Consider the following 25,122-nt stretch of genomic DNA (forward strand, 5'->3'; position numbering starts at 1 on the left):
AGCTGATACGAAGAAGAGTTGAGAGCTGTTAAGTAAGTATTCCTTGCCAGCTTTCTAGTGGGCTTAGTGGTTCTTTTGTGTACAGCATAATATTGTCCTATTTTGAGGGGAGTGGAAAATGTACTGCGACAGGACAGTGTGAGTGCTTAAAGTTCCCTGGATGAAGGTTCAAAGTGAAGGTACCAAGTTGTGTTTTTCTTGTTCTGTTCTCATGAAACATTGGTTTCAAACCTGGAGCAGAGCATGTCTGCTCGCAGCATGAGGTGGTGGAGCACCACAGGGCTGAAAGAGCATTCATCTTCCAGCTTCCTCACCCTCTAGTGAAATTAGATGCTTGGTAATTTGCCAGCTTTACACTTTTGTACAATAGATATTAATATTCTTGTGGTCAGTCTGACTGAAATAAGTATAATTGCATTGAATGAAGAGGTCTGCATGTCCAGTATAAAATTCCTTGCCAGCATGGGTATCACAGTATCATCAGGGTTGGGAGAGACCTCACAGATCATCAAGTCCAACCCTTTACCACAGAGCTCAAGGCTAGACCATGGCACCAAGTGCCATGTCCAACCTTGCCTTGAAGTGCCCCAGGGATGGCGACTCCACCACCTCCCTGGGCAGCCCATTCCAGTGTCCAATGACTCTCTCAGTGAAGAACTTTCTCCTCACCTCGAGCCTAAATCTCCCCTGGTGCAGCCTGAGGCTGTGTCCTCTTGTTCTGGTGCTGGCCACCTGAGAGAAGAGAGCAACCTCCTCCTGGCCACAACCACCCCTCAGGTAGCTGTAGACAGCAATGAGGTCACCTCTGAGCCTCCTCTTCTCCAGGCTAAACAATCCCAGCTCCCTCAGCCTCTCCTCGTAGGGCTGTGCTCAAGGCCTCTCCCCAGCCTCGTCGCCCTTCTCTGGACACGCTCAAGCATCTCAACGTCCCTTAGATTAAAGCCACCTCATAGCAAGATGGCTTGTGGTGGCAGCTGTGTGTTGTGCACAGCAATCTTTGAGCTTTGCTTGTAGGCTTAGCAGAGGCCAACGTGCTGGTGTTGCTGCCAGGGTTTCTTTTTGTGAGGTGCTGAAATCTTCCTTTAGCGATAAATGGGAAGCTAGATTTGGGCTCACCTCATCCACTTGTGCCTTATTCCCCAGGGCTCAGCTCATCCACCTCACCTCGCTGCAGTAGTGTGTAAATTAAATCTGTTTTTTATCCTCCCAGTAATTAAGGAAGCATAAGACCCTTGTGGAGGTAATTCAGGTCTGAAACAGGCTGGCATTGACCATGTGAGGTTTTCTGACCCTTACTGAGGGAAAGTGGGTGGTGGGGCTTCTAACTTGAGTGGGCACAGTTGGGTGAGATAGGCTGGATGTAAGGAGGAGGGTGGATTTTCCACGTTTCAATGTTTTTGAAGCAACTTTTCACTTCAGTTAAAACCTGATAAATTCTGTAATGCTGTTTTAAAAGCGCAAAATCAAAACGATGTTTAATTGATGCCAAATTCAGCTTTGGAAGAAATTTTCCTTCCTGGAGCCATTCCAAGTGCTCTATTTTCCTTGTCATTCAGAATGAAGGCCAGATTTTGAAATCTCAGATTTCGCTGAATGAAACCTCCATCCCTGCTCAGTCCAGTCATTAACTGTTTGCCACCCAGCACCGGGGATCCAGCAATTGGCCCCCGCTGTTTGTGTCCTCTGAAATTGCTTCTCAGCACTGTCAGGGCAGGAGTGGATGGAGCCAAGCCTTTCCCCACCAGACAGCTTGCCAGTGAAGTCATTCATGGGCCTGCAACTTTTGAGGAAAAAGATGTGAGCAAAGCTGACTGAATTTAGCCATCTGGGGTTCTGAAATATCATTTTAAATCTTATCTCTGCATGGCCAGAGAAAGCTCATGTTCAGATGCCTCCTACCTTACTCTTCCTTACTGCTTTCTCCCCTTTCTGTGTTCAGGCTGTCCAGCGCAGGTCTGTGTTTATTATCTGGCTTATGTGTCTAATAATCTCCCTCCTGGCAAATAAAATGATCCAGGCACGGCACAGCCTGGGACTTGAGGTTTCTTTATGATTAGAGAAAGACAGCAGCATCTAAGCTAGTGCCCATGCTCTTTATGTAGGCTGTTCTCAGGCAGGGCCTGGGCATTAATGGGAAAGGAGTAGCTGGTGCAAGCCAAAAGCTTGCTGAGGAGCATGCCAGTAAGTCAGCAGAATGGACAACTGGGAGGCTGTATTCAGGTTCACAAGCTCTGCTAGTGCAGGTGCATCCCAGAGTGCCACTCATCTCTGCTGCTGGTGCTTACATAAGGTTGGACATTGAGGGTCTGTGCCTGAGTGAAAACTCCGTGCCCGCTATTTTCTCAGCACTGTATTGTAATGGTCACACTTGCTGCTGCTTCTCATTACTTTGGCTTTTCTAGTGAGGTGGCAGCTTACCTCTGGTGCATGGCCCAGGGCATGTTCGCTGTCCTGGAGTAGCTCTTATTCTTGTCTTTCTTCCAGACAAAGAGCACTTGAAGGAGAAGGAGAAGTTGGAGATGGAGTTGGCAGCTGTGCGCTCTGCTAATGAGGACCAGCGGAGGCACATCGAAATTCTAGACCAGGCCCTAAACAATGCACAAGCCAAGGTCATCAAACTGGAAGAGGAGGTGAGACATGGGCAACATTCCTGTGCTTTGAAGCTTGTGGTGGCTCCTGGTTAGGACTTTCTCCATCCAAGTCCTGAATCTAGCCATGGTGTGCCAGGTCATCCTGCTCCCTTTGCAGTGAAAATGTGTATTTATACAATACTGAGCCAAACAAGGAAGCAAAGGAGACCACAACCATAGACAGTTTTAGAGTAAAGCCTTCAACATGTAACCAGGAGAAACACCAACTCAGCTAACTGAGGTAATGGTAGGACTTGTGATGTTGGTGTGTGCCATTTTGCTCCAAAGAATGCCAAGGGACTTTTCAAGTAACTTCACATCTACACAGTAGTCTAAAAAGCTGGCTAGTCTGGCTGGAAGCAGCCCATCCAGGATTTAGAGGTACAAAGAGTCATGGGTTTTATTTGGGAGCTGATAAAATGTCTCATTTACCATGAGACCCAAGAAGTGCTGTCTGTGCAAAACTTCCAAGAGGTCTGTAAGCAATGATCTTATAAGGCTGATAATAGGTATTTAGAGAAGAAAGAGAAATCCCAGGAACAATGCTTTTCAAACTGACTAATACAGAACAACATTTGGTATCTGGAAGCTGAAACCTGTCAAATTGACAGTAGAAAGAATGCTCACTTTTAACTGTAACTAAGAATGATGCTGTTAGTTCTGTATTGTTGGAGGTTTCTAAGTCTCAATTTATTATGGTGCTTAAAAACCTACAGTTGGGAAGCATGGATTTAAAGAATAGCTGAAGGTCTGTGCATTCTGACAGATCAGGCAAGACTGTCAAAACAGGCCTTTTTGGCCCAGAAATCTCTGTCCATGGGACCAGCAAAGAGGGTCAATGTTTTATGAGGAATGCAAGAAAATTGTATTTGAGTGGAAAACTATTGGTGAACCTTTCCTCTAGCAGGCTTGGTAGAGGTTCAGGCTCTAGCAAAGGCTGCTGGTATGATCTTGTTCAGGTTGTTTTCCCTTTCATGCCTCATTTTCTGCCCTCTCCAGGGCTGGGCTGGGGGTGAATCCACAAGGGTATGTGGGGCGCAGGGATGCAGGGAGTCCTGTGAGGAGCAAGGAAGTCTTTTCTCAAATACCTGCAAGTAACTTAAGTGCATTTCATTGTCTTGGAAAGGTGAAAGAGGAAGATCTGTTTTGTGAGGAGAAGCTGAGAGATGTGAGGCTCTTCAGTCTTGCAAAGAGAAGACTGAGAGGAGATCTTACAAATCTTACATAAATGTCTAACAGGTGGAGATCATGAGAATGGGTCTAGGCTCTTCTCAGGGTGGCCAGTAATAGGAGGCAATGGGTGCAAACCAGAGCACAGGAGGTTTCACCTTAACTTAAGGAAAAGTTTATTTACTGTGAGGGTGATGGAGCACTGGAACAGGCTGCCAAGAGAGGTTGTGGAGCCTCCTTCTTTGGAGGCTTTCAAAACCCAGCTGGATGTGTTCCTGTGCAACCTGACCTAGGTGTACCTGTGTTAGCAGGGACTTTGGACTACATGATTTCCAGAGTTCCTTTCCAACCTCTACCATTCTATGATTCTGTAATATAAAGCTGAATTGACCTCAGTGATAGTAGAATGTTTTTTATCATGGTATCCAGCATAACAGATTGCCTGTTAGGCTAACTTAAGAGTCTGGAAGATTGAAGGTACAGAATATTAGAATCATAGAATCAACCAGGTTGGAAGAGACCTCCAAGATCATCCAGTCCAACCTAGCACCCAGCCCTAGCCAGTCAACTAGACCATGGCACTAAGTGCCTCAGCCAGTCTTTTCTTGAAGACCTCCAGGAACGGTGCCTCCACCACCTCCCTGGGCAGCCCATTCCAATGCCAATCACTCTCTCTGGCAAGAACTTCCTCCTAACATCCAGCCTGTACTTTCCCTGGTGCAATTTGAGACTGTGTCCCCTTGTTCTATTGCTGGTTGCTTGAGAGAAGAGACCACCCCCCACCTGGCTCTTTTGGCCACCTGGGCACACTGCTGGCTCATCTTCAGCCTACTGTCTGTCAGTACCCCCAGATCCCTTTCCTCCTGGCTGCTTTCCAGCCACTCAGTCCCCAGCCTGTAGCACTGCTTGGGGTTGTTGTGGCCAAAGTGCAGAACTCTGCACTTGGCCTTGTTAAATCTCACCATGTTGGCCTCTGCCCACCCATCCATCCTGTCTAGGTCCCTCTGCAGGGCTCTCCTACCTTCCAACAGATCAACACCTGCTCCTAGCTTGGTAGTCTATGTAAGTGCTGAAGGCACTGCTGTTTTGTTCCTGACCTAAACCATTCTGAATTCCTGCTCAGAAACATTTCCAAAACTCCATGCACTCAGCAGCAAGAAAAGGCCCACACGAAGTTTAACTACTCTTTTGTTAGTTAGAATAATATCTGCTCACCTTCCCAGTGTATTTAGGGCAGTCCCTTTGGGATAGCCACAGGAACTAGTGTGCCTTTAATGTGTACATAATTCGCTGTTTGTCTTAAAGGCAACCAGAAGTTTTCTATTTGCATTTCATTGCAAAGAGGCTGAGCAAAGAACATTTTTTAGGTGGCAACACCTGTTCCTACAGGAGATGGGAAGAAATATGTTTAGCTTCAGGCTGCTCCACAGGCCATTGGTGTGGTATTGGCAGGTAACGCTGGCTTGCTGAGGGCACATAGTTGAAAGCAGCAGAAGCATAAAAGCAGATTTTCAGGCAAGTAGTGTAAGAAGCTGTGTCTGTGCTTGCTGGGTTATAGCAAATACATTTGCAGTCTTAGGGGTCTGTACCTTTGCCGTTGCCACTTTCTAGTTGTTACTCAACAGAAATGTGCCTCAGACATCCCTGCCATTCTGTGATGGAGATTGGAGCTGGGATCCTGGAATGTGGGCTGGTGGAGCTGAAGAGAGGGCAAATGTTCTCCTCTGAAAAGCTACTAAACACCTGCCCAGGGCATGGTAGATTGTGGGGTGACCACATATGACGGTGGTAAAACAATTTTTGCCGGTTTGTCTGCCAGAGCCCCCAGCTTGAGGAAACTCACATTGACCTGGTAGTGCCTAACTTATTTTTTTCATTCTAGGGGAGTTCAGATTAATTTTATTCCATTTGCAGTATTGTAATTGTTCAAGGCAGTGTCATGCAGCTTCCTGATCTCTACGGCTCCCTGAAAGGAGCCAGGTTGGAGCCAGATGGGGGTTGGTCTCCTTTCTCTGTTATTAGGTGACACACTGAGAGTGAATGGCCTGAAATTGTGCCAGGGGAGCTTTAGGTTGAATATTAGGAAAAATGTCTTTCCTGAAAGAGTACTCAGTCATTAGAACAGGCTGCTCAGGGAGGTAGTGGAGTTGCTATCCCAAGAAGTGTTCAAGAGATGTGTGGACATGGCACTTTGGGACATAGTTTAATGGCCATGGTGGTATTAGGCCAATGGTTGGACTTTATGATCTTAGAAGTCTTTTCCAGACAAAAGAATTCTGTGATTCCATGAGTGGCTGCCAGTGTGTGTCCAAGCTCCTGTGCTCTCTTTCCCTTGTTTTTTGCCTGTTTCAGTAAACCAGAGCACTTTTCAGCAGTTTGCAGTGTTCCTGGAGCTCAGTTAGGCACAGAGGAAGCAAGTATTGTTGAGATTTTGAACCAGAGTTTTTTACTGTAATTTGGAATATATTAAAGGAAACACAAAATCACTCAAATGAAAATAACTACTATTATTATTATTATTATTAACAGAGCCCTACCTCATGCACTGCTTCATAAACCCACCCAGATTTCTTCTAGCATCAGAATGTAATTAAGTTTAAAAGCTTTTTAAATCAAGGCCTGAGAAATATGCAGTAGCTACTAAGTTGAATTAACATAAGATAGTGCACTACCTAAATCTGCATTATCCTGAATGCCTGCTGGTAGAAAGATTTGATTCAAAAATACATAGGTGGTATTACCACCACATGGCATTTAGGAGACTGCTGCTGGAATCTTGTGTCTGTTTCACGCTTTGGATAGAAAACTGAATAATTGGAGAGGGTTCAGAGAACAGCTGTAGAATTTCATTGGGGCCCAGAAGCTGTTCTTTGCTGGGAACGATTAGACTGAAGAGGGGGCTGAGCTCCAGCCCATATGCATGAACATGAAGAAGGGCTTGCTGTAAACCAGACTAAATGTTGCTCTTTAACATAAGAAGAAATAATAAGATGGAATGTTTGGGAGCCAGAAAGAGTTAAAGTAATTAGCAGTGAAGCAACCTAGATAGGTGATAGCAGGTTCTCCATCTCTTAGAGTCTGTAACTCAAATCTCATACCTATTGAATAGATGTTGTATAGCTCAAAATGGGAGTTATCTTCCTAGTGCAGATATTTTTCCAAGACTTGCTTTTCTTTACTCAGCTTTATTTGTTTGGGTCATCCCCTTTTAGCTTTATCTCTTCTTCATCTCTTTTTTTTCCTAATCCCTGGGACAAAGGCAATGTTCAGGCAACTTTGCTGATCTTGTGAATATGTGAGTTATTTCATTAAATGCTTCTTGCTCTAGTAGATCACAATTTGGAAACAACACAAGAAGTAATTTGCTTAAATTGCACAAGAGAAAGCCAGATTAAGCATTAGGTTAAAAGTTTTTTATCAGTAAAGGAAAATGCACTGTGAAGTAGTTTACTGGGGGAGGTTGTGGAGTCCCTAACTCTGGATGGTTTTGTAAACAGATTATACAGACATGTGCCAGGTTTTGGGTAGAGTCGATCCTGCCTTGCAGTGGGAAGATGGTCTGGTACCTCTGAAGATCCCATCTGGGTGTTTTTAGTTGAGTCTGTGTGTCTGTGGGTTAGTGGAACTTTGTATCATATATTTGGGGCTCCTCTCATACAAATGCATACTGCACTGACAAGCCCCTTGATTTAAATGGCAACATTTGGGGTTTTAAATGAATGGGTGCATTTTTGTGTGTGTGAACCGACAGGCAGGATAGAAAAGTCAGAATTGGCTCAAGAACCTCCTTATAAATTTATGAATGTGAGAACTCTTTTATTGCATCACTCCAGCAAAACTGTTTTGTAAGGTGGTTGAAGTGTCTGCATTGCCTCACTCACATAGGCAGAGGTTCACTCAAGCACAAGCATGTGAACCCTGGGGCTTGAAGGGCAGCTGGAAAGCCAAAATCTGACTGCTGTGGTATGGATGGCCCTCCAGCATCCAGCAGGATGAGACCCCAGGGGGCCCCTTTTCTGCTCTCTGATCCACACTGTTGTGTCTTGAAGGTGGCACAAGTGCCTTCCTTCCACTAAAATAGCACACTGAGGAAGAAGCCACCACTGTGTCTCTTGCCAAGTGGTGAGCTCCCGAGGAATGCAGTCTTCATGTTGCTGCCAGGGACTTGTGGGGATTATAATCTCATTAATTTTCATGGAAAGCCCCAGGAGCTGCAAGTGTTAGCCCAAATTACAGCAGGACTAAGGAGGTCATGCTGCCAGTTGTTAGCTCTGCCTGGGGAGGTTTATTTAGGTCAAACTTTGCTTTTGCTGTGAACAAGCCTGTATTTCGCCTCACCTGTGGTGTAAATGGATTTATCCTGGTAGCCTGGCAGAAAAGGAATTGCAAGAAAAAGTTTTTTATTATTATTGTTTTCACGGGGAGAGGACCTGAGTGAATCCAGCATCACACACAAGGAAAAAAAAAACCTTCTTTGCCACGTGGGAGTCCTGGGCTAGGCAGGAGACTCTGGGTGAAGGGGAGCCCTACAGAGAGGTGGGGGCACCCAGTGCTATTATTGATTTGATCCACATGCCCAGGAAGAAGGTAGCAAACTTCTCACTATTTTGCCTAGGTATGTTGACACACATATTTTTTGGCTATAGCTCCTGTATCTTAGCCTGTTTTGCAGTTAATTTTATTAGTGATTTAAACAAAAAAAGATATTCACAAGGATATCATTTTGGCCCTGGTCTCACCAACTCAGCACCTCTCCAGCCTCTCATATTTATCTTGTTGCCTAGTGTCGACTGGGGCTGCTGGCATTTTTCTGCTCCCTGTTTTGCTTCTGCAAAATTTTGTCTCAAACAAGGGTACAAATCAGTGAGGGAGACTACAAATCCTAATGGGGATCTTGGTGGTCATGGCAGTGACCTCAAGTGCTTCCCATTAACCTCCAGGCTGCAGGTAGGTTCTGAATGGGGCTTGGCATCGTTTGTGTGATCCAGCATTCAAACCAATTCCTTTCCAAGTCAAGGAGTTAAGTGGAGAGTGTTTTGGGGTCTTCTGGGGTTCATCAAGGTCTCTTGGGGGTTGCAGCTTCGGTTTGTGTGCACTGTTGCTTTACAAGGATGGGTATTTTCAGAACTCCTGCTGACTACAAGGCATGTAGCTTTAGAAAGGTAAATTTATTGGTGCTTGTGAAGAGAAAATCAGAAAGGTTGAGGGAGAAGAGGGGAACAAGTTCAGACTGTAGCTCATGGGGTGAAGAGGCAGACCCCACTGATGCAGCCCCATGGATGAGTTTTCAGGTCACTGTCCACACTCCCTGGGGACAAGGACTCCTCATAGACACCCAGGTGTGCCTGACCCCTGTAAGCTCACCCCTTCTTTGTTCCACATTTTGGCTGGGGGTCAGCTTTCAGCACAGGCTTCGCTGCCCGGGTGTCTGGTATCCACAGCCTTCTCTCCCCAGGGGCTCTTCAGAATGCCAGATTGTGCTGTGACCACTTGTCATGACACTCTGGTGTCACTGAGTGCCTGGTGGCATGGCAGGAGACCAGAATGAGTGGGTATAGTTGCTAAGCACCCTGAACATCTACAGTCCACTTGCAAATTCCTTTTGCTGTATTGCAAAATCCTTGTGTCCCATTTAGCTTTCCAGCAAATGCATTATATGCATAAGGAGGGCCTGGCTTTAGCTGCCAGCATGGGCAAGCCCATGAGCAGTGTGGAGCAGGTGGAGTGTTTCTGGCTGCTGGCACACTGCTTGTTCTACCTGCATTGGACAGATGTATGGGGTTGAAATACACCAATGGCTCTGCATGCAGACAGTGTGCCAGCTGGCAAACACCAGGATGCCTCTTAGCTGAGGCCAGCCTGTCTACTTGCCCAAAGAGCATGCTCCACCATGGCGTCTCTTAGTTAGAAGTGGCCAGAGATTTCATGGCTACTGGATTGCCAACAGGTGGAAGACCTGGGCAGCGTTCCCTCTGAAAAGGATGCCTGCTGTGCCCTTTCCTTGCCCATCAAAGTGGCACCATACTTCCCTTAGGGAAACTCTCTGAAGCGAGTGTCCAAAGTCGTGCTGGAGCCCACGCGTGCCCGCAAGTGTGCGGGGACAGAGTAGGGACTGCGCTGGCCGCCCGGCGCTGCTGACCCGCTGTCCCCCACAGCTGCGCAGGAAGCAGGCCTACGTGGAGAAGGTGGAGAAGCTGCAGCAGGCACTGACACAGCTGCAGGCAGCCTGCGAGAAGAGGGAGCAGATGGAGCGGCGGCTGCGCACACGCCTGGAGCGGGAGCTGGACGCGCTGCGGATGCAGCAGGTGAGGAAGGGGTGGTCTGTGCAGGACCCCAGCACAGGGCTTTCAGTGTTGCTTTTAAAGAACGATGGTCTTTTGCAGCTCTTCCAGGTGCCACTTCCCTTTTGGATTCAGGTTGTTGGGCTGTCCACCTAAGCCTTTCCTTTGGATTGAGTTGTGGATGCCTCGTCTTTGGAGGCATTCAAAGTCAGGTTGGACAGGGCTTTGAGCCACCTGATCTAGTGGAAGTTGTCCCTGCCCATGACAAAGGGGATAGACTTAGATGATCTCTTCTAACCCTAACCAATTATGATTCTAAGCCCTGATTCTCATTGAAGGCTGGAGGACCTTTGGAGTGAGGCAGATGGACACAGCCAAACCCTGCCTGCTGTGGAGCTGTGAGGTTCTGGCTACTGCCCAAGAGTAGGCAGGGCTGTGTCACCTCACACCTGTTGGGTGAAAACATCCTTCCAGATTTCTCTCCAGCAATCACTTGTTGTGCAAGATCAGCTCCACACTGAAGGAGGAGTGGAAAGGTGCAGTACATGGAGGCATGAGATGTAGCCTCAGATTTGGGCTTGGTTTTGATTGAAAAAGCAAGGTGCAGTGGTAGAGGCAAAGCTAATGCATGTAGTTCACAGAAACTGTGACACATCCAAAGACAAATGGGTGTCATCTTCAGGTAATAAACCATTTAAATATCAGCCCAGTCCAGAGTGGGCTTGAAGTGTAGGTCTGTGTATGTCCTCTTGTTTTTTCTGCAGCCCTGTGTATATTTTAAGCACAGGTATTCCTTTGTTATTCTTTCTCCATCCCCAAGTCCCAAAGTTCAGTCATCTGTGAAAAGGAAAACAAAAAAAGACATGAGGAGGTTGCAGGGATGATTTCCAGGCTACAGCTGGCACCAAGTGCTAAATACATGGGCACTGGTTCCAGAAGAGAGTGAACAGATGTACTAAGTGTATCAAACTTCTGCTTGGGGAAAAACCAGCACCAATAGCAAAGGATGATGCTCTTGTAATTCTTGAAGGGCTTGTTTGTTTCTCTGTCAATGTATACGCATCTGGTACAATGACCCTTGCTTATTTATGAGCCTTTGGTAGAGACCAAAGCAGCTCTTAGAGCTTGTGCTGCCAGAAAGCAGAAGAGTTGATCCTGCCTGCAAGATTCAGTTGAGAAATAGCTCTATAGTCAATGGCTTGCAGAGTCATGAGGTGGCCAGACTGGAGAGGATCCCCTTCTTGCTGGCAGGTGCCCAACTCCTCTACAAGGCATGTCTCTCACTGCTGCTTCCTGGAAACTCCTACCATCCCTCTTGCCTCTTCCTTGCTGTTGTGTGAAGGCATTAAACTTTTCTTGCTTTATCCACCATGGGCTTGCTGCTGTTGTCTTCTTCTAGTAGCTCATCTCAGTTGCCCCTCAGGTTGCTCTGCTCCAGTTTAACAAAGAAATTACATGGGATGTGACATGCTAATTTGAGGAAAAATACAATTAAAATTCAACTGAAGATAGAAGTAGGAAAGGCTTTTTAGGCTGGAGTATAGGGACAAATGGATATATTAAGTAACTGGAACAGACTGTCACTGAAGTTCTTGTCTTGGGAATTCAGGCTGCATCTGCTCATTTTGATAGAAAATTTCTCTGCAACTTGCAGAGGTTTTTTTTCATCACTGTAAATAGCAGTTGAATTTTGGGTTGCTGTGGTTCTCAAATGCCTGCACCCCAGTTCTCCCTGGCAAGTTTCAAAAAGGAAGATACTCACACTTTGTGTCTCACCTGTCAGCTTTGAGAGGAGACTTGAGGGTATTTTTCACTATTGTTATTTATACTTTTAGTTTTATGAACCACAATGTTGCAGTGAATTATGTTGCATCAAAATGACCAAACTTCTTGCTTCAGAGCTAGCAAAGTTGTATCTACTGGAACATTTTCTCATCACAGAGAAAAAAAGAGCCTTTTTTATCCCTTTAAGCCAGAGTCAGCTAAAGAGATGCAGCATCCAGTGAGCCAAACTCTTCTGTTTCTGGCTTGTTGGTAACTGAGTCCAAACAACAAATCCTCCTTCTTAATGACACATAAGCTAGGACAGAAAAAAAGTCACTTTTGCCTAGCATGGCAGGCTGAGCATGGAGGACTGGCAGAACTTTTAACTCTTAGGACAACAGGCACCCATGATGTCCCAAGATGCCATTTCAAATGCCATTTCCACACCAGGACCGTGCTTCCAAAATGCTGCCTTCTGGCCAGGGATTTGCCAGTATTTGAAGCATGAGTGCTGTTTTTGCAGGAGCAGAGTGGCAGCTGTTGCTTCTAAGGGCTGCTCCATAATGCTTTTCCAGAAAGCATCTTTCAAAAACGTTTCTGCAGCAAAGGCAGAGGCTGCAGCCTTCCACTGGTATCTCTCGTGCTCCATAAGCAGGAGCCAAGTGCCTAGGAAAAGGAAGTGTGGTTTGGAAAATGCAAACAGTTGCTGCAGCCCTTACTGCTATGTGAGGTACAGCTTTGCTGATGGAAGATTGTGGTGCAGCACAGTTGATGCTCCCAAGATGCAGTTTGCCCTTTAAGACAAACTGTGCATGGTGGAGTGTAACATATCCCCTGCATTTTTTATTGAAAACAACTGTTTTTACTGAGTTTTCCCAGAGCTCCATGCCTCCCAAGCTCTGCTGGGATGAGGACTGGATCTCCATCCTCCTCTGCTTTCCACCAGCAGTGAGAGGAGCCTGGGGCAGCTACCCATGCTGCTTAGGTGCTTTAATTAAGTGCCTGTGTGGGATAAATTCTACCCGGCTACCTACTTACTGCTGCTTGTCAGCATCTCATGGGAACTACACTTTACTGCTTGGGAATCTTGGGCCCCTCCAGTCTGTTGCATCACAGAAAGCATCTGTTGAGGGTGCATGAGGACTGATGCACCAGAAGAGGCAGTCATAAATCCATGTTCAGGATATTTTCCCAGATGCTGTTTTAGATAGGTTGCATGCAGCTAGGTTATGTGTCCCTTCCTTTTCTGCTTTTCTATGTCCATACCAAACAGTGCCCAGCTGTGTGCTGAAGTCCCAGCAAGAAAAGTATCTTTTAAAGCTTCATGGCTTCCTTTTCCTCCCAGCTTTTTTTCCATCTTTTTCCTCTGGCTGGAGATATCCCATGAAATTTGCTGCACATCTGGGAAGCAGCCTGATCCTTGCTTCTGTCTGCATGGTCCAGAGAAGCAAGTATACACACACAGTCAACTTGCCTATGGTTTTGCAGCCTAAAGGGTTTAGCCTGGGGTTTCCACATGCCTCTGTCAAAAGACATGGAGATGTCTTTGCATATTCCAGAGAAGTGGAAGTCATCAGCTCCTGTACTTGGCAAAAGGTTAATTAGCGATCTCTGCTTCCACCGGCAGAGGCAGGGCAGCTACCAGGTGAGCAGCCTCCCAGAGCATAATGCCCCAGCCCTGATGGAGCTTGTACGGGAGAAGGAAGAGAGGATCCTGGCCCTGGAAGCTGACATGACCAAGTGGGAGCAGAAGTACCTGGAGGAGAGTACAATCAGGCACTTTGCCATGAATGCTGCAGCCACAGCTGCAACGGAGAGGTAAGGTGGCCTTGCAGCAAGCAGGAGCTCTTCACTGTGTAAAACTTGGGGAAATAATAAGGAATGGATATTTTCTAGAGGCCAGACTGTGCTTGCCTTTTTCCACTGAGTTGCACCACCAGGTGTAATGCATCTCTCCATGGTGTCATAGCAGTATGGTACAATAGATGGCTAAGATGGGATGGGCTGCTCAGAGAGGTTGTGAAGTCTCCTTCTCTGGAGACTTTCAAAACCCCCCTGGATGCATTCCTGTGCGGACTACCCTAGGTGATCCTGCTTTGGCAGTGGGGTTGGACTCTCTATGATCTCTGGAGGTCCCTTCCTCTAATGTTCTGTGATTTGCCCTTCTGACCAGGTTCAAAAGTTTATTAGATAATCCAGGCACCGAACTCAAGCAATGACCTCAATAGCTGTTGGTAAGGCAGCTTCCTACCCAGAGTAGGGAACAGCCCACAGCAAAATGACCCAGTGCCATCCACTTGACAGGCAGTCACCAGCAGCCTGCTCTTCTGACCTGAGCCTGGGGTTTTCTTTGCAAGTGCCATTCTTGCAGAAGCCACCCTGATGGTGGTCTCAGGAGCCTGATTTACATGTTGAACTGCTTTGCCAGGGACACCTCAGCCCCGAGCCACTCGCGCAACGGCAGCTACGGCGAGAGCGCGCTGGACGTGCGGAGCTGGCAGGAGGAGGAGGAGATTGTGCAAGCCAACCGCCGCTGCCAGGACATGGAGTACACGTAAGGGGTCGTTGTGCCATGCTTACTTGTTGTGGTGTTTGGACTGGATTCAAATAAACCAGCATGTCTTTCTGTTCCTTCACATGTAGCTGGAAGGGATGAGCTTAGCTCTTTTTTACTTAGTTTTGCTCTTCAGCATTAAAGAATTGAGGAGTTGCTGTCCCTACCTTCCTGTTAAACCTTCTCTGTGACAAAACCAGCCTTCTTACAAACCAGAGACTGTTCCACTGTTACAAGCAGGTTGGCACGCAAGGAAGCTGAATGCTTGTGTAGTCTTGGTGAAAAACCTGCTCTGGAAACAGGAGCATTTGGTAGTAAAAGCTGAAGTTGTTATCTCACTGCTATGTAATCAGCAAGGGAGGTCTTGCCCTTGACTCACTCCACTCCTCGGCTGCTCATTGCTCTTTCTGAGATCAAGAACACGAAGTTCCTAGCTTGTTAGAAACACTTAGTGTCTAATAAACACTAAGTTTCCCACATCCAAGTTGTGTGATGGTCACACTGGCATGTAGGAACAAACCTGCAGAATTTAAGACCACTGAAAAACTTGCATTTACAAGTAGCAGAAGACACAAAATAATCTCTTTTAAACACAGGTAGTCAGCAAGAGTAGTGGCTGTTGTGGCAGATCCTTCTCCATTCTCAGCACACAAGTGAACGTGTGGCTGTGTGGTTTGGTGAGCATTAGACCTAGGCAGTATTTCTAATTCAGATTTTTTTTTTCCTGGCAAAAAGTGGTCTTCTGGTGAGTAAAAATCCCTTGAAAGCTTGTGTATTCTTCTAGGTTTTTACTGAAAAACTATTTAAAATCTGTTCTTTGGTGCTGGCTTTACCACAAACCCGCCAGTCTGCAGACACTTACATAAGAAGGTGTTATTTGTTTCTTGTAGAAAGTATCAGTGATTGTTTTTGCTGGGTTTGGTTCTTATTTTCCACTTACAGCTGCAAGGTAATCCTGCTTCCAGTGAAGCTATGGAGCTTTGCCATCAGCTTCATTAAAGATAGATTAAGATCTTGTGTTCTCATTGCAAGTTAGACATCTGATTACAAAAACTAACAGCAACATGAAGTTAGCAGCTATCTCTCTTGTACATATAGGTTTGCCAGATACAGCATTTTAGCTTTCACTCCTTCACATTGGACTCTATCTTGTACATCACAGTCAAGCCATAGTCACCTGGCAGTCATATTGTACATGTACACTTTTTTTTTTCAGTATAATTTGGTGTTAAACATTCCTGGAGAAAAGTCTCTGATAATCCTATTTTTTTTTTTGTTGTGATTTGAGAGTCCTTGGGGTCTATATGAGAGAACTACTGAGCTTTGCTTGGCTCTGCATACCATGCACTGGTCATTTCTGCAGTGTCGAGAGAGAATCAAGAGCCCAGCCCAGATGTTAGAGAAGCTGAAGGGAACCTTTCCACTTGCTTCAGCAGGTCTTGACTCCAGCTGACAACAGGCCTGAACTGTGGGGTTAGTTCAGCCTGCCAAAGGAAGGTTTCCAGGTTTGGCATCAGGGTTAGAAATTGCCATTGTGTTTGTATTCCGGTGAAGGTAGCAATCTGTGGCCCAGTCAGGATACTGCCTACTTTGCTCCTGAAGCAGTAGATGGGTTCAGTTAACCTGGCACAAGAGATCTCTCAATTTTTGTTTAACAGCCAGAAACACTGCCTGGTTCAAAACGTGTGCTTATTCTCAGAGGAACTGACGGGAGCTACCTTGTCCAAGTCACTCAAAACTAGAGGGAACAGAGCAGCAGGGCACATACTGCGGCACCCATCCTGCTGCCCCAGAGTGGGGAGACCCTTTCCATTCTAGTAAGCAAAGCATTTGTCTTTTGGCAGAATAAAGAATCTGCATGCCAAAATAATTGAGAAGGATGCCATGATCAAGGTCCTTCAGCAGCGGTCACGGAAGGACCCTGGGAAAGCTGACAGCGCCAGCCTGCGACCAGCTCGGTCTGTTCCCTCCATCGCTGCTGCCACAGGCGTGCATTCGCGCCAGACCTCGCTCACCAGCAACCAGATAGCTGAGGAGAAGAAGGAGGAGAAGATCTGGAAAGGAAGCATAGGTGAGCGTAGTTTTTGCTTAACTTTTGGCTCACCCATCACTTTCTGCTTGAGCTTAGCAAAGATCCTCAGACATGCGTGTCACTTATTTCCCTGACAGCTCATTTCCAGAGTGCTTTCCATGGCCAGGATATGTGTCCTTGTGCTGAAGTAAAAATTGAGTCATTTTTTAACCTTGCCTTCTATCTTAATTATATTTTAAACCACAGAATCGTAGAATGGTCTGGGCCAGAAGGGGCCTCTAAGAATCATAGAATTGTAGAATCAGCCAGGTTGGAAGAGACCTCCAAGATCATCCAGTCCAACCTAGCACCCAGCCCTAGCCAGTCAACTAGACCATGGCACTAAGTGCCTCATCCAGGCTTTCCTTCAACACCTCCAGGGATGGTGACTCCACCACCTCCCTGGGCAGCCCATTCCAATGGCAGTCAGCAGAGACATCCCCACTAGACCAGGTCACCCAGGGCTCCACAAGCCTCACCCTGAATGTTTTCAGGGAAGGGGCCTCAACCACCTCCCTGGGCAACCTGTTCCAGTGCTCCACCACCTTCACAGTAAAGAACTGATTCCGAACATGCAATCTACATCTGCTTTTCTCAAGCTTGAACCCATTGCCCCTCACCCTGTTGCTGCAGGCCTTTCTCTAATCAGTGACATAATTCTCTTAAGTCACTGATTGTAGAAAACCATCTTTGGCAGAAATCCAGGCACAAGCAGAAAGTGTTTGCAACTTTTTGTGAGTAAATAACAAAACTGGGATGGAAAAAAAGCCTCATTGAAGTTCATCAAGTGAACATCCACCTGGGGGATGCATGTAGTGATGTGGCAGCTAAATGGGAAAATGAGTGGAGGGGCTGCCTGTGGTTTGGGGCTGCACAGGACAGGAGTGTGCAGGTGTGCAAGGCTGTGCCAATAGTGGGCACTGCTGGGGTGGGCGTGCAGAAGGAAACGCAGGGAGGGGCAGGTGCTTTCAGAAGGCTCTTTTCTGGGAGAGCACCATCTGAATGTCAGAAGCCCATCTGAGGAAAGCCAAGGGGAGAAGCTAAGCCAAGCTGGAGACATACCCAGCCCAGCACCTTGTGGGACCAGCGCTTATGTTCAGACTAGGATGTGACTGACCACTGTGTGTTTCCAGGGCTGCTCTTGGGGAAGGAGCACCACGACCACCCATCGGGCCACTCACTGCCTCCTCCGCTGCCCTCCTTGTCCTGCATGCCTGCCCCAGGGCCGGCAGCCTCCCACGCCAAGACGGGCAGCAAAGACAGCAGCACGCAGACGGACAAAGGCGCCGAGCTCTTCTGGCCTGCCGCCGCCTCCTTCCCGGGCCGGGGGCGGCTGGGCACCACCCCGGCACACAGCCCTGCCCCGCGGCCCCCGGGCACACGAGCGGCCGGCGAGAAACTGGGTGAGCTGGGCCAAATCCCCGCCTCGGTGCTGAGTGCAGGCACCCCAGAGCTGTCAGCAGATCCCCAGGGACACCCCAGTATTGATGGAGCGGGCTGATGCCCTCTCAGTTTGTAAGTTGATGGGGAGGTTTCTTCAGGGGCTCCTGAGCTGTAGGGAGAGAACTTTCCGAGGCTGCCCAGCTTGGCTTTGCAGAACCATGTGCTCAGCAGCTTCTGTAAAGCTCCACTTGACCATGGCAGGCAGTCTCCTACAGGTGCCGTGATTCATGCTGCCAAAGTTAAAATGACAGCGTTCCACACCTTAGAAACACTCCACATCCCCTTACCTACTCAGACCTTTCTCTTTTCCTTCAGCTTAAACCATGGTTAGTAAAAGCACCATTTTCACCCTAATTTTTTGAAGGAAACCTGGGAGGAGAAGCTGCAGTTCTTCTAGGGGACAGGATAAAGAAATACAGTTGCAATTCTCTTTGATTGGTGGAAACTGTTGGTTTGCAGCCTGCTAGCAAGCAAGACATTTATTTTACACGCATCATTCTGGAAAAGTCCTTTTCCTACACATTCATCTCATCTCAAAAGCCAGACTTCCCCATTAGTGGGGCTGAGTATTCCCTGAAACTCTGGATTACTGTGTTTTGGGCAAGCCAGACTGGAATTTATTTCCAGGTACAGTTAAAATAGCCTTTTCAGATTTTCTTGTTTGTATGAAATTGGAGTTCTCCCTGAATTTAACTGTCAAGAACTATAATAACAAAGGTAAAACACCTAACGACATCTATCATGTGTTGTGATAATTGGCCATGAGCTAAGAGGATTGGCCTCTTAGCTCTTCCCACCGACAAAGCAGTATATGCTGTTCTAGTCATGTTTTGTACCTGGTGCAGAGCAGGAATACACATGTGGAGAGCTGCTGTGGATCAGATGAGAAGTAGGAACTTGATAAAGTGAGGAAGGCCTTTTGCAAATGCTTGTCTCTCTAAAAGTACTTTGGTCTATGTCTCTTGAGTATTCTTTGTGCCTGCCTTTGGCGCCTGTGCACACCAACACGCACTTGCTGTCAGCATGCAGGGAGTTCAACATTACAGGTTCTCTGTCTCCTGATCAAAGCTACCTTTCAGTATGTAGGACAGTCAAGATGAGCCCCACTATCACACCCACCCCTGCCAAAGAACAGGTTTATATTTGCTTTGAACAAATTGTTGTTGTATTTGAGTTGAAGACCAACTTTCCCTTCTTTCCATTGCAGAGAACTCCAGCCATGGGAAGCTGCCTGACAGCAAAGGCAGAGTGAGCAATTTGCTTCACAAGCCTGAGTTTCCAGATACAGACATGATGGAAGTCCTCATCTGAGTAGAGGACAACATCTCTGGGGTTTCTTGTGTGTACTACGAGAGCCAACGTGGTCCTTGGTGTGCCAACCTTAAAAAATAACCCTGAGAGTTTGAAGATAGAGAAAGTTTGTGCCCAAAATGAAGCTTCAGTCTGACATGTTGAATCTTTGGACCAGGCAAGAAATCAAGAGCACTAAAGAGGAGCAAAGAAATGAACATCTGGGGTTTTCTGAGCAGAAATGGGCTTTGAAAATGGAAAGTGGTGTGAGAAGGGATGTTTGAGGGAAAATAAAACTGCATTTTCAGGTGTAAAGAGAAGGTAGTGAAGTTGCAGACTGAGTGCACGCTGCTGCTCTGTTTTCCTGCCTCTGCAGCTGGGGCAGGGAGCAAAATCCCGGTTCTTCTGAGGACAGAGGGAGTTTCTGAATAATCCAGGAGAAACTTGCATCTTCCTCAGTATCACTTCATTTCTGAGAAGTATCCACTGCTTAATTTTGGTGAGAATTGGTCTGTATGTATAAACAGCAAGTCCTCATAAGTATTTGCTTGAAGTGGTGTGGTATGGTTCTCCTGGGCAGGCAGGTCAGGTGCCTCTTTCCTGGCTGGACAAGTGTTGCTCTTGGAGCTGGCTTTACAGTACAAATATTCGTGTCTTGTAATCTCAGAGCTTGCTGAGATTCCTTTTTTTTGGTAGGAGCAGTTGTTGGCTGAAATTCCCGTGGAGAAAGAAAGTAGAAGTGGGGGAGGAGGACCCTGTTGAAACAAATCGTTTTGTAACTATAGGAAGGTTTCAGGAGGAAGAGTTGGGGGAGGGTCTCAGTGGCTCCTCGAAGACCTGTGTACTGCAGACCTCATTCACATGGGGGTTGTGTAGGTGCTTTCTCAGAGGAGTTTAAGATGGGTTTGTATGTTAGGTCAGAAGATGCCTCTTACCTTGCACTGGTTCACAGCAGTGAAACGCACAAAATCAGTGTGTTTGTGGTAAGAACAGTATTTTTCCTTACTCTCAATGCCTACAACCAAATTCTACCTTCCTTGAGCACACAGATCTGCTGTTCAAGTTGACCTGGGGCTGAGCATTAAGGGGTGCAGGATCAGACTGGGAAGGGTTTAGTTGTAAAGCAGTACGTGAGCATCATCTGTTTTCCATACTGCAGTTCCTTTTCACTTTGGTTTTATCCAGTAGGGAACATTTCTCATTTTCAGCTTAGTTCTTGATTTCTTTTAAGGGGTGGCAACTGTCTGTAAGACAGCCAGCCCACCAGCTGTGTTATGTGTGGCATACCATTTGCTTCCTGCATTGCACATGCTGACAGGGAAATTTTCCTCTGTGAGGTACTTTTGTATTGACTTGCAGTTCCTAAACCTTGAGGTGCACCATAATGATGTTGAGAACTTGGCTCTGGGACAAAGGGTGATGGGGTTTTACGTGAAGCTGCCTAGAGTGGGAAAGTAATGGATGCTGGAAGTAATTGTGTGCTCAGGGCTGCCTCTTCCTATAGGTATCAAATTGGAGCTATTGATTGTGAAAAACCAGGCACTTTAAACTCCACTTTCACTAAAGACTCAAGTCCTTGCAATCTCAAAGCCTTTAGAGGCCAGAGTCTTGCACTCAGTACTGCCTCACTGATACCTTATTAAAACAACAACAACAAAAGCAACAAAATGGCTGTGTTCAATCTATGCACTTATTTTTGTGTGTGCAAAGAATTAGACCTACGTCAGTGTCGTCCTCTTTCTGATTTTTGCACTTGTTAAAGTAGCGGTAGGTAGGTTGTGCAGGCAAGCACCCCTGTGTTTCGAGTATTAGCAGCTTTGGAGTGTGAAGCCAAATGTGTAAAACCCTTGGAAGATGTTAAGTAGCTTAATATATGCCTTGTAAAATAATTTAATGAGGTTTTTTTTCTCTACAGTTAATTTAAATGTCGTGTTTGTATAAAAGCTGGGCCCGTGCTTGGCTTCAGCGCCACCCCACCTCCGTGGCCCCTTCCTCAGGTGCTGGTGGTAGGAATGGGGCAGGGGGAAGACAAAAGCAAGGGAATACAAATAAAACTATGATGAATATTTCATGTAATCTTTTTTCTCCAAGGAATAAGGATACCCAGGCGCATGGAAGTCCCTAAGCATTTTATTACTGGCTGTGTTGTTCTGTTTGATGAAATTGTACAGGCAGACACCTGGGCATCCAGAAGGAAAAGTGTTGGATCAGTGTGCGTGATGTGACTTTCAGTTGTGTTTGGTAGTGGTTCAGCTAAGCTTCATCAAGTCAGCTAGAGTAAAGGACTCCTCGTTCTCATGGAGATCATAGTCCATCCAATTTCTTGCATCCAAAGGTATGTTTGCAACTGATGCTGCCCCAGATAGAGGGCACATAGAGGAAACTATTTGTTAGAAACTGTGATGTGGGCAGCTCTTGTTGCGAGCAACAATTTGAATAAACCCAAAGGTTCATTCTCCTCAACTGTGATGAGCTCAAGGGATGTTAGTTTTCCTGGAGGGAAGATCTGGAGGACCATAGAGTCACCCTCCAGCCTGAGCGCTAGCAAGACTTGTATGGAGTACTACTGCCGTATATCAGCCCCTCTCAACAGAGCGGAGCAGCTCCATTTGTGCTGATTTTCACAGCTCTTGGAACTTTGTTGTGTTTTGGGAAATTGTGCTGTAGCCATTCCAGGTGGAGTCGGTAGCTAGTTGTAAAATATTGTCTTTTGTTATTGTCCTTGGTTGTATAGAGAAGTTGGTGTACAGTGGTGTACAGCTGGAGGGTTATTTGTACATAGGGAAGAATGGAGGACGTTATGTGTCACCCACAGCAAATAGTGGTATTGTTGGTCAGCCAAAGATTTCCTTTTCTTTGCTGTTTAAACTTGTGCCTTAATATTGTATATAATAAATGTATAAACATGTTTATTTTCCCACTTCTCCAGTGTGAATATATTCCGTTCCCAAGAAGAAAGGACTTTTTAAGCAGTTCTCTAAGCTTTGTGTGCTATGTGCTGAGACTGAAAAGTCACACCTCAAGGACTTCAAGGTTGCATCTTCTCTGGTTTTCATAGCTCTTAATGAAAAGATCCCACAGCAGGTGCTACCAGTAGGTGCATGTGGGCACAAAATCTGCAAAGCAGAGGATCAAACTGAGAGCTTTGCCAAGCAAGAGCAGTGGTAATTTAGCGAGATCATCTTCACCTGAGGGAAATGAGAGTGGAAACTTAGTGAAACACTTTGGTAAGGATCAGAAGATCCTTTAGCCCTATGTTCCTGCTAAGCATAGCATTCCCATTGATTTTTGTTGATGTTGTTCTTGAGGGTCTGGGGCTTCTTTATCACAGTATCACACAGTATCACAGTATCATCAGGGTTGGAAGAGACCTCACAGATCATCAAGTCCAACCCTTTATCGGACAGATACTGGATCAGTGTGAGTGAGATACCTAAACACCTTGTAGATGTAGATATTCTTGAATTACTATAATGTCCTCAGTGAGGAACAAGGATCAGATCCCATTTCAAGCTCTTGTAAGGGCAAGGGGAATGCTCCATTCTGGTGGAAATATTGCTCATGTGCATGCTCCTGCAGCTGAAATAAATGGGGGGAGTGGAACAGAAGTTACTTAAGTGTCTGTCTTTGAGCAGGGGACATTTGCTTAGCAGGCTCTCACATGCTCTTCACAGTGTCTGTTAGAAAATTCCTGAGTTGGGTCCCAGGGAGCTGCAAGCATGAAAGGTATGAAAGTCATGAAAGCCTGAAAGCCAGGAAGGGCAACTCTCTCTTATGGGTTCTCCTTTGCCTGTCCCAGCCTCCTCTCCCCAGATCCTTGCATACATTAGAATTGCAACCCTGTGCTGGGCAGAAGTGTGTTGGCCAAGATCATGGGGGGGTTGCAGCAGCTTGAGCAGCAGTTTGCTTTACCCATATAGAATCATAGAATGGTCTGGGCTGGAAGGGACCTCCAAAGGTCATCTAGGCCAACTCCTGTAGAATCAGCAGGGACATCCTCAACTAGATCAGGTTTCCCAGAGCCCTCTCAAGCCTCACCTTGATTTTCTCCAGGGATGGGGCCACAACCACCTCCCTGGGCAACCTGTTCTAGTGGTCCATCACCCTCGTAGTAAAGAACCTATTCTTAATAGCCAATCCAAATCTGCTCTTCTCTAGTTTGAAGCCACTGCCACTTGTCCTAGCACCACAGGCCTTGGTGTAAACAGTCTGTCTCTACCCTTGTAGGCCACCCTCAGGTACTGGAAGGTCTCTCTGGAGCCTCTGCTTCTGCAGGCTGAACAACCCCAGCTACCTCAGCCTGTCTCTCATAGCAGAGAGATCATTTTCATGGCCTCCTCTGGACCCCCTTCATCAGGTCGGTGTTCTTCCTGTATTGAAGACTCCAGATCTGGATGCAGTACTCCCAATGAGGTTTCACCAGAGCAGAGCAAAGTGGCAGAATCACCTCTCTGTATCTGCTGGCAGTGCACCTTTTGATGCAGCCCAGGATATGACTCACTTTCTGGGCTGAAAGCTCACACTGTCTGCCTATGTCCAGCTTCTTGTCCATCAGCTCTCCCAAGTCCTTTTCCACAGAGCTGTTTTCTATTTCCTGATCCCCCAGTCTGTATTGATAGTGAGGATTGTTCTGGCCCAGCTGCAGAACCCTGCAGGTGCTCTTATTGAACGTCATGGGCACACCTCTCCAGCCTCTCCAGGTCCCTCTGGAAGACATCCTGTCCCTCTGCTGTATTGACACTCAGTGTGATGTCACCTGCAGACTTGCTGATGGTGCCCTTGATCCCCCTGTCTAACATTGATAAAAATGTTAAACAGCACAGGTCCTAGTATGGAGCCTTGAGGGACACCACCTGTCACTGCTCTCCATCTGGATTCAAACCACTGAGCCCTCTGGATGCAACCATCCAGCCAATTCCTTATCCACTGAACAGTCCACCCATCAAATCTGTACCTCCCAACTTGGCCAGTAGGATGTTATAGGTGACCATGTTAAAGGCCTTGCAGAAGTCCAGACAGATCACATCCATAGGTCATCTCTTATCCACTGACATAGTCACTTTGTCACAGAAAGCCACTATGCTGGTCAGGTAGGATTTCACAGTATCAGCAAGGTTGGAAGAGACCTCATAGATCATCAAGTCCAACCCTTTACCACAGAGCTCAAGGCTAGACCATGGCACCAAGTGCCACGTCCAATCCTGCCTTGAACAGCTCCAGGGACGGCGACTCCACCACCTCCCCGGGCAGCCCATTCCAGTGTCCAATGACTCTCTCAGTGAAGAACTTTCTCCTCACCTCCAGCCTAAATTTCCCCTGGCGCAGCTTGAGGCTGTGTCCTCTTGTTCTGGTGCTGGCCACCTGAGAGAAGAGAGCAACCTCCCCCTGGCCACAACCACCCCTCAGGTAGTTGTAGACAGCAATGAGGTCTCCCCTGAGCCTCCTCTTCTCCAGGCTAACCAATCCCAGCTCCCTCAGCCTCTCCTCGTAGGGCTGTGCTCAAGGCCTCTCCCCAGCCTCGTTGCCCTTCTCTGGACACGCTCAAGCATCTCAATGTCCCTCCTATTTGCCCCTAGTAAAGCCATGCTGGATGTCTTGAGTCAGCTCACAGCACCTTGTGTTCCACATGTGAGCACAGGTCAGCCTGACCCCTCTGAATCCTCTGTTAGCAGTATTTGTAGTGTCCTGGCTCTTTACCACTGAGAACAAAAATCTGGGGGTTGCTGAGACTTTGGCTTCTTAACTTTCTTCAAGTCAAGGTCTGACAGTAAAATTTGGGACCTATCTTGTTTTTTCAAGAGCATGGGAGAAAAGAGGCCAGCGGAGTATTAGGGTGGGAAAAACCTCATGGCAAGCTGTGTTCATGTATAACAAGGAGGCATTTTATCCCATTTTTGGATTTTCTCTTCACCATAGATG

General features: G+C 46.8%; 1 protein-coding gene across 1 annotated transcript in view; it reads left to right on the forward strand.

Moving 5' to 3' along the window:
* The window catches only part of AMOTL1 (angiomotin like 1), a 66,882-nt gene extending 44,762 nt beyond the window's left edge, over positions 1 to 22,120 (forward strand). Inside the window, exons 7-13 of the mRNA XM_064170168.1 lie at positions 2,485 to 2,630; positions 9,956 to 10,105; positions 13,473 to 13,663; positions 14,274 to 14,399; positions 16,244 to 16,470; positions 17,604 to 17,873; positions 19,121 to 22,120. Coding sequence (XP_064026238.1) covers positions 2,485 to 2,630; positions 9,956 to 10,105; positions 13,473 to 13,663; positions 14,274 to 14,399; positions 16,244 to 16,470; positions 17,604 to 17,873; positions 19,121 to 19,224 — 1,214 coding nt within the window. The 3' untranslated portion in view covers positions 19,225 to 22,120. The remainder of the gene's footprint in view (positions 1 to 2,484; positions 2,631 to 9,955; positions 10,106 to 13,472; positions 13,664 to 14,273; positions 14,400 to 16,243; positions 16,471 to 17,603; positions 17,874 to 19,120) is intronic.
* The last annotated feature ends 3,002 nt before the right edge of the window (positions 22,121 to 25,122 follow it).

This window comes from Pogoniulus pusillus, chromosome 3 (genome assembly GCF_015220805.1).
Source record: "Pogoniulus pusillus isolate bPogPus1 chromosome 3, bPogPus1.pri, whole genome shotgun sequence".
In the NCBI taxonomy this organism is placed as follows: Eukaryota; Metazoa; Chordata; class Aves; order Piciformes; family Lybiidae; genus Pogoniulus; species Pogoniulus pusillus.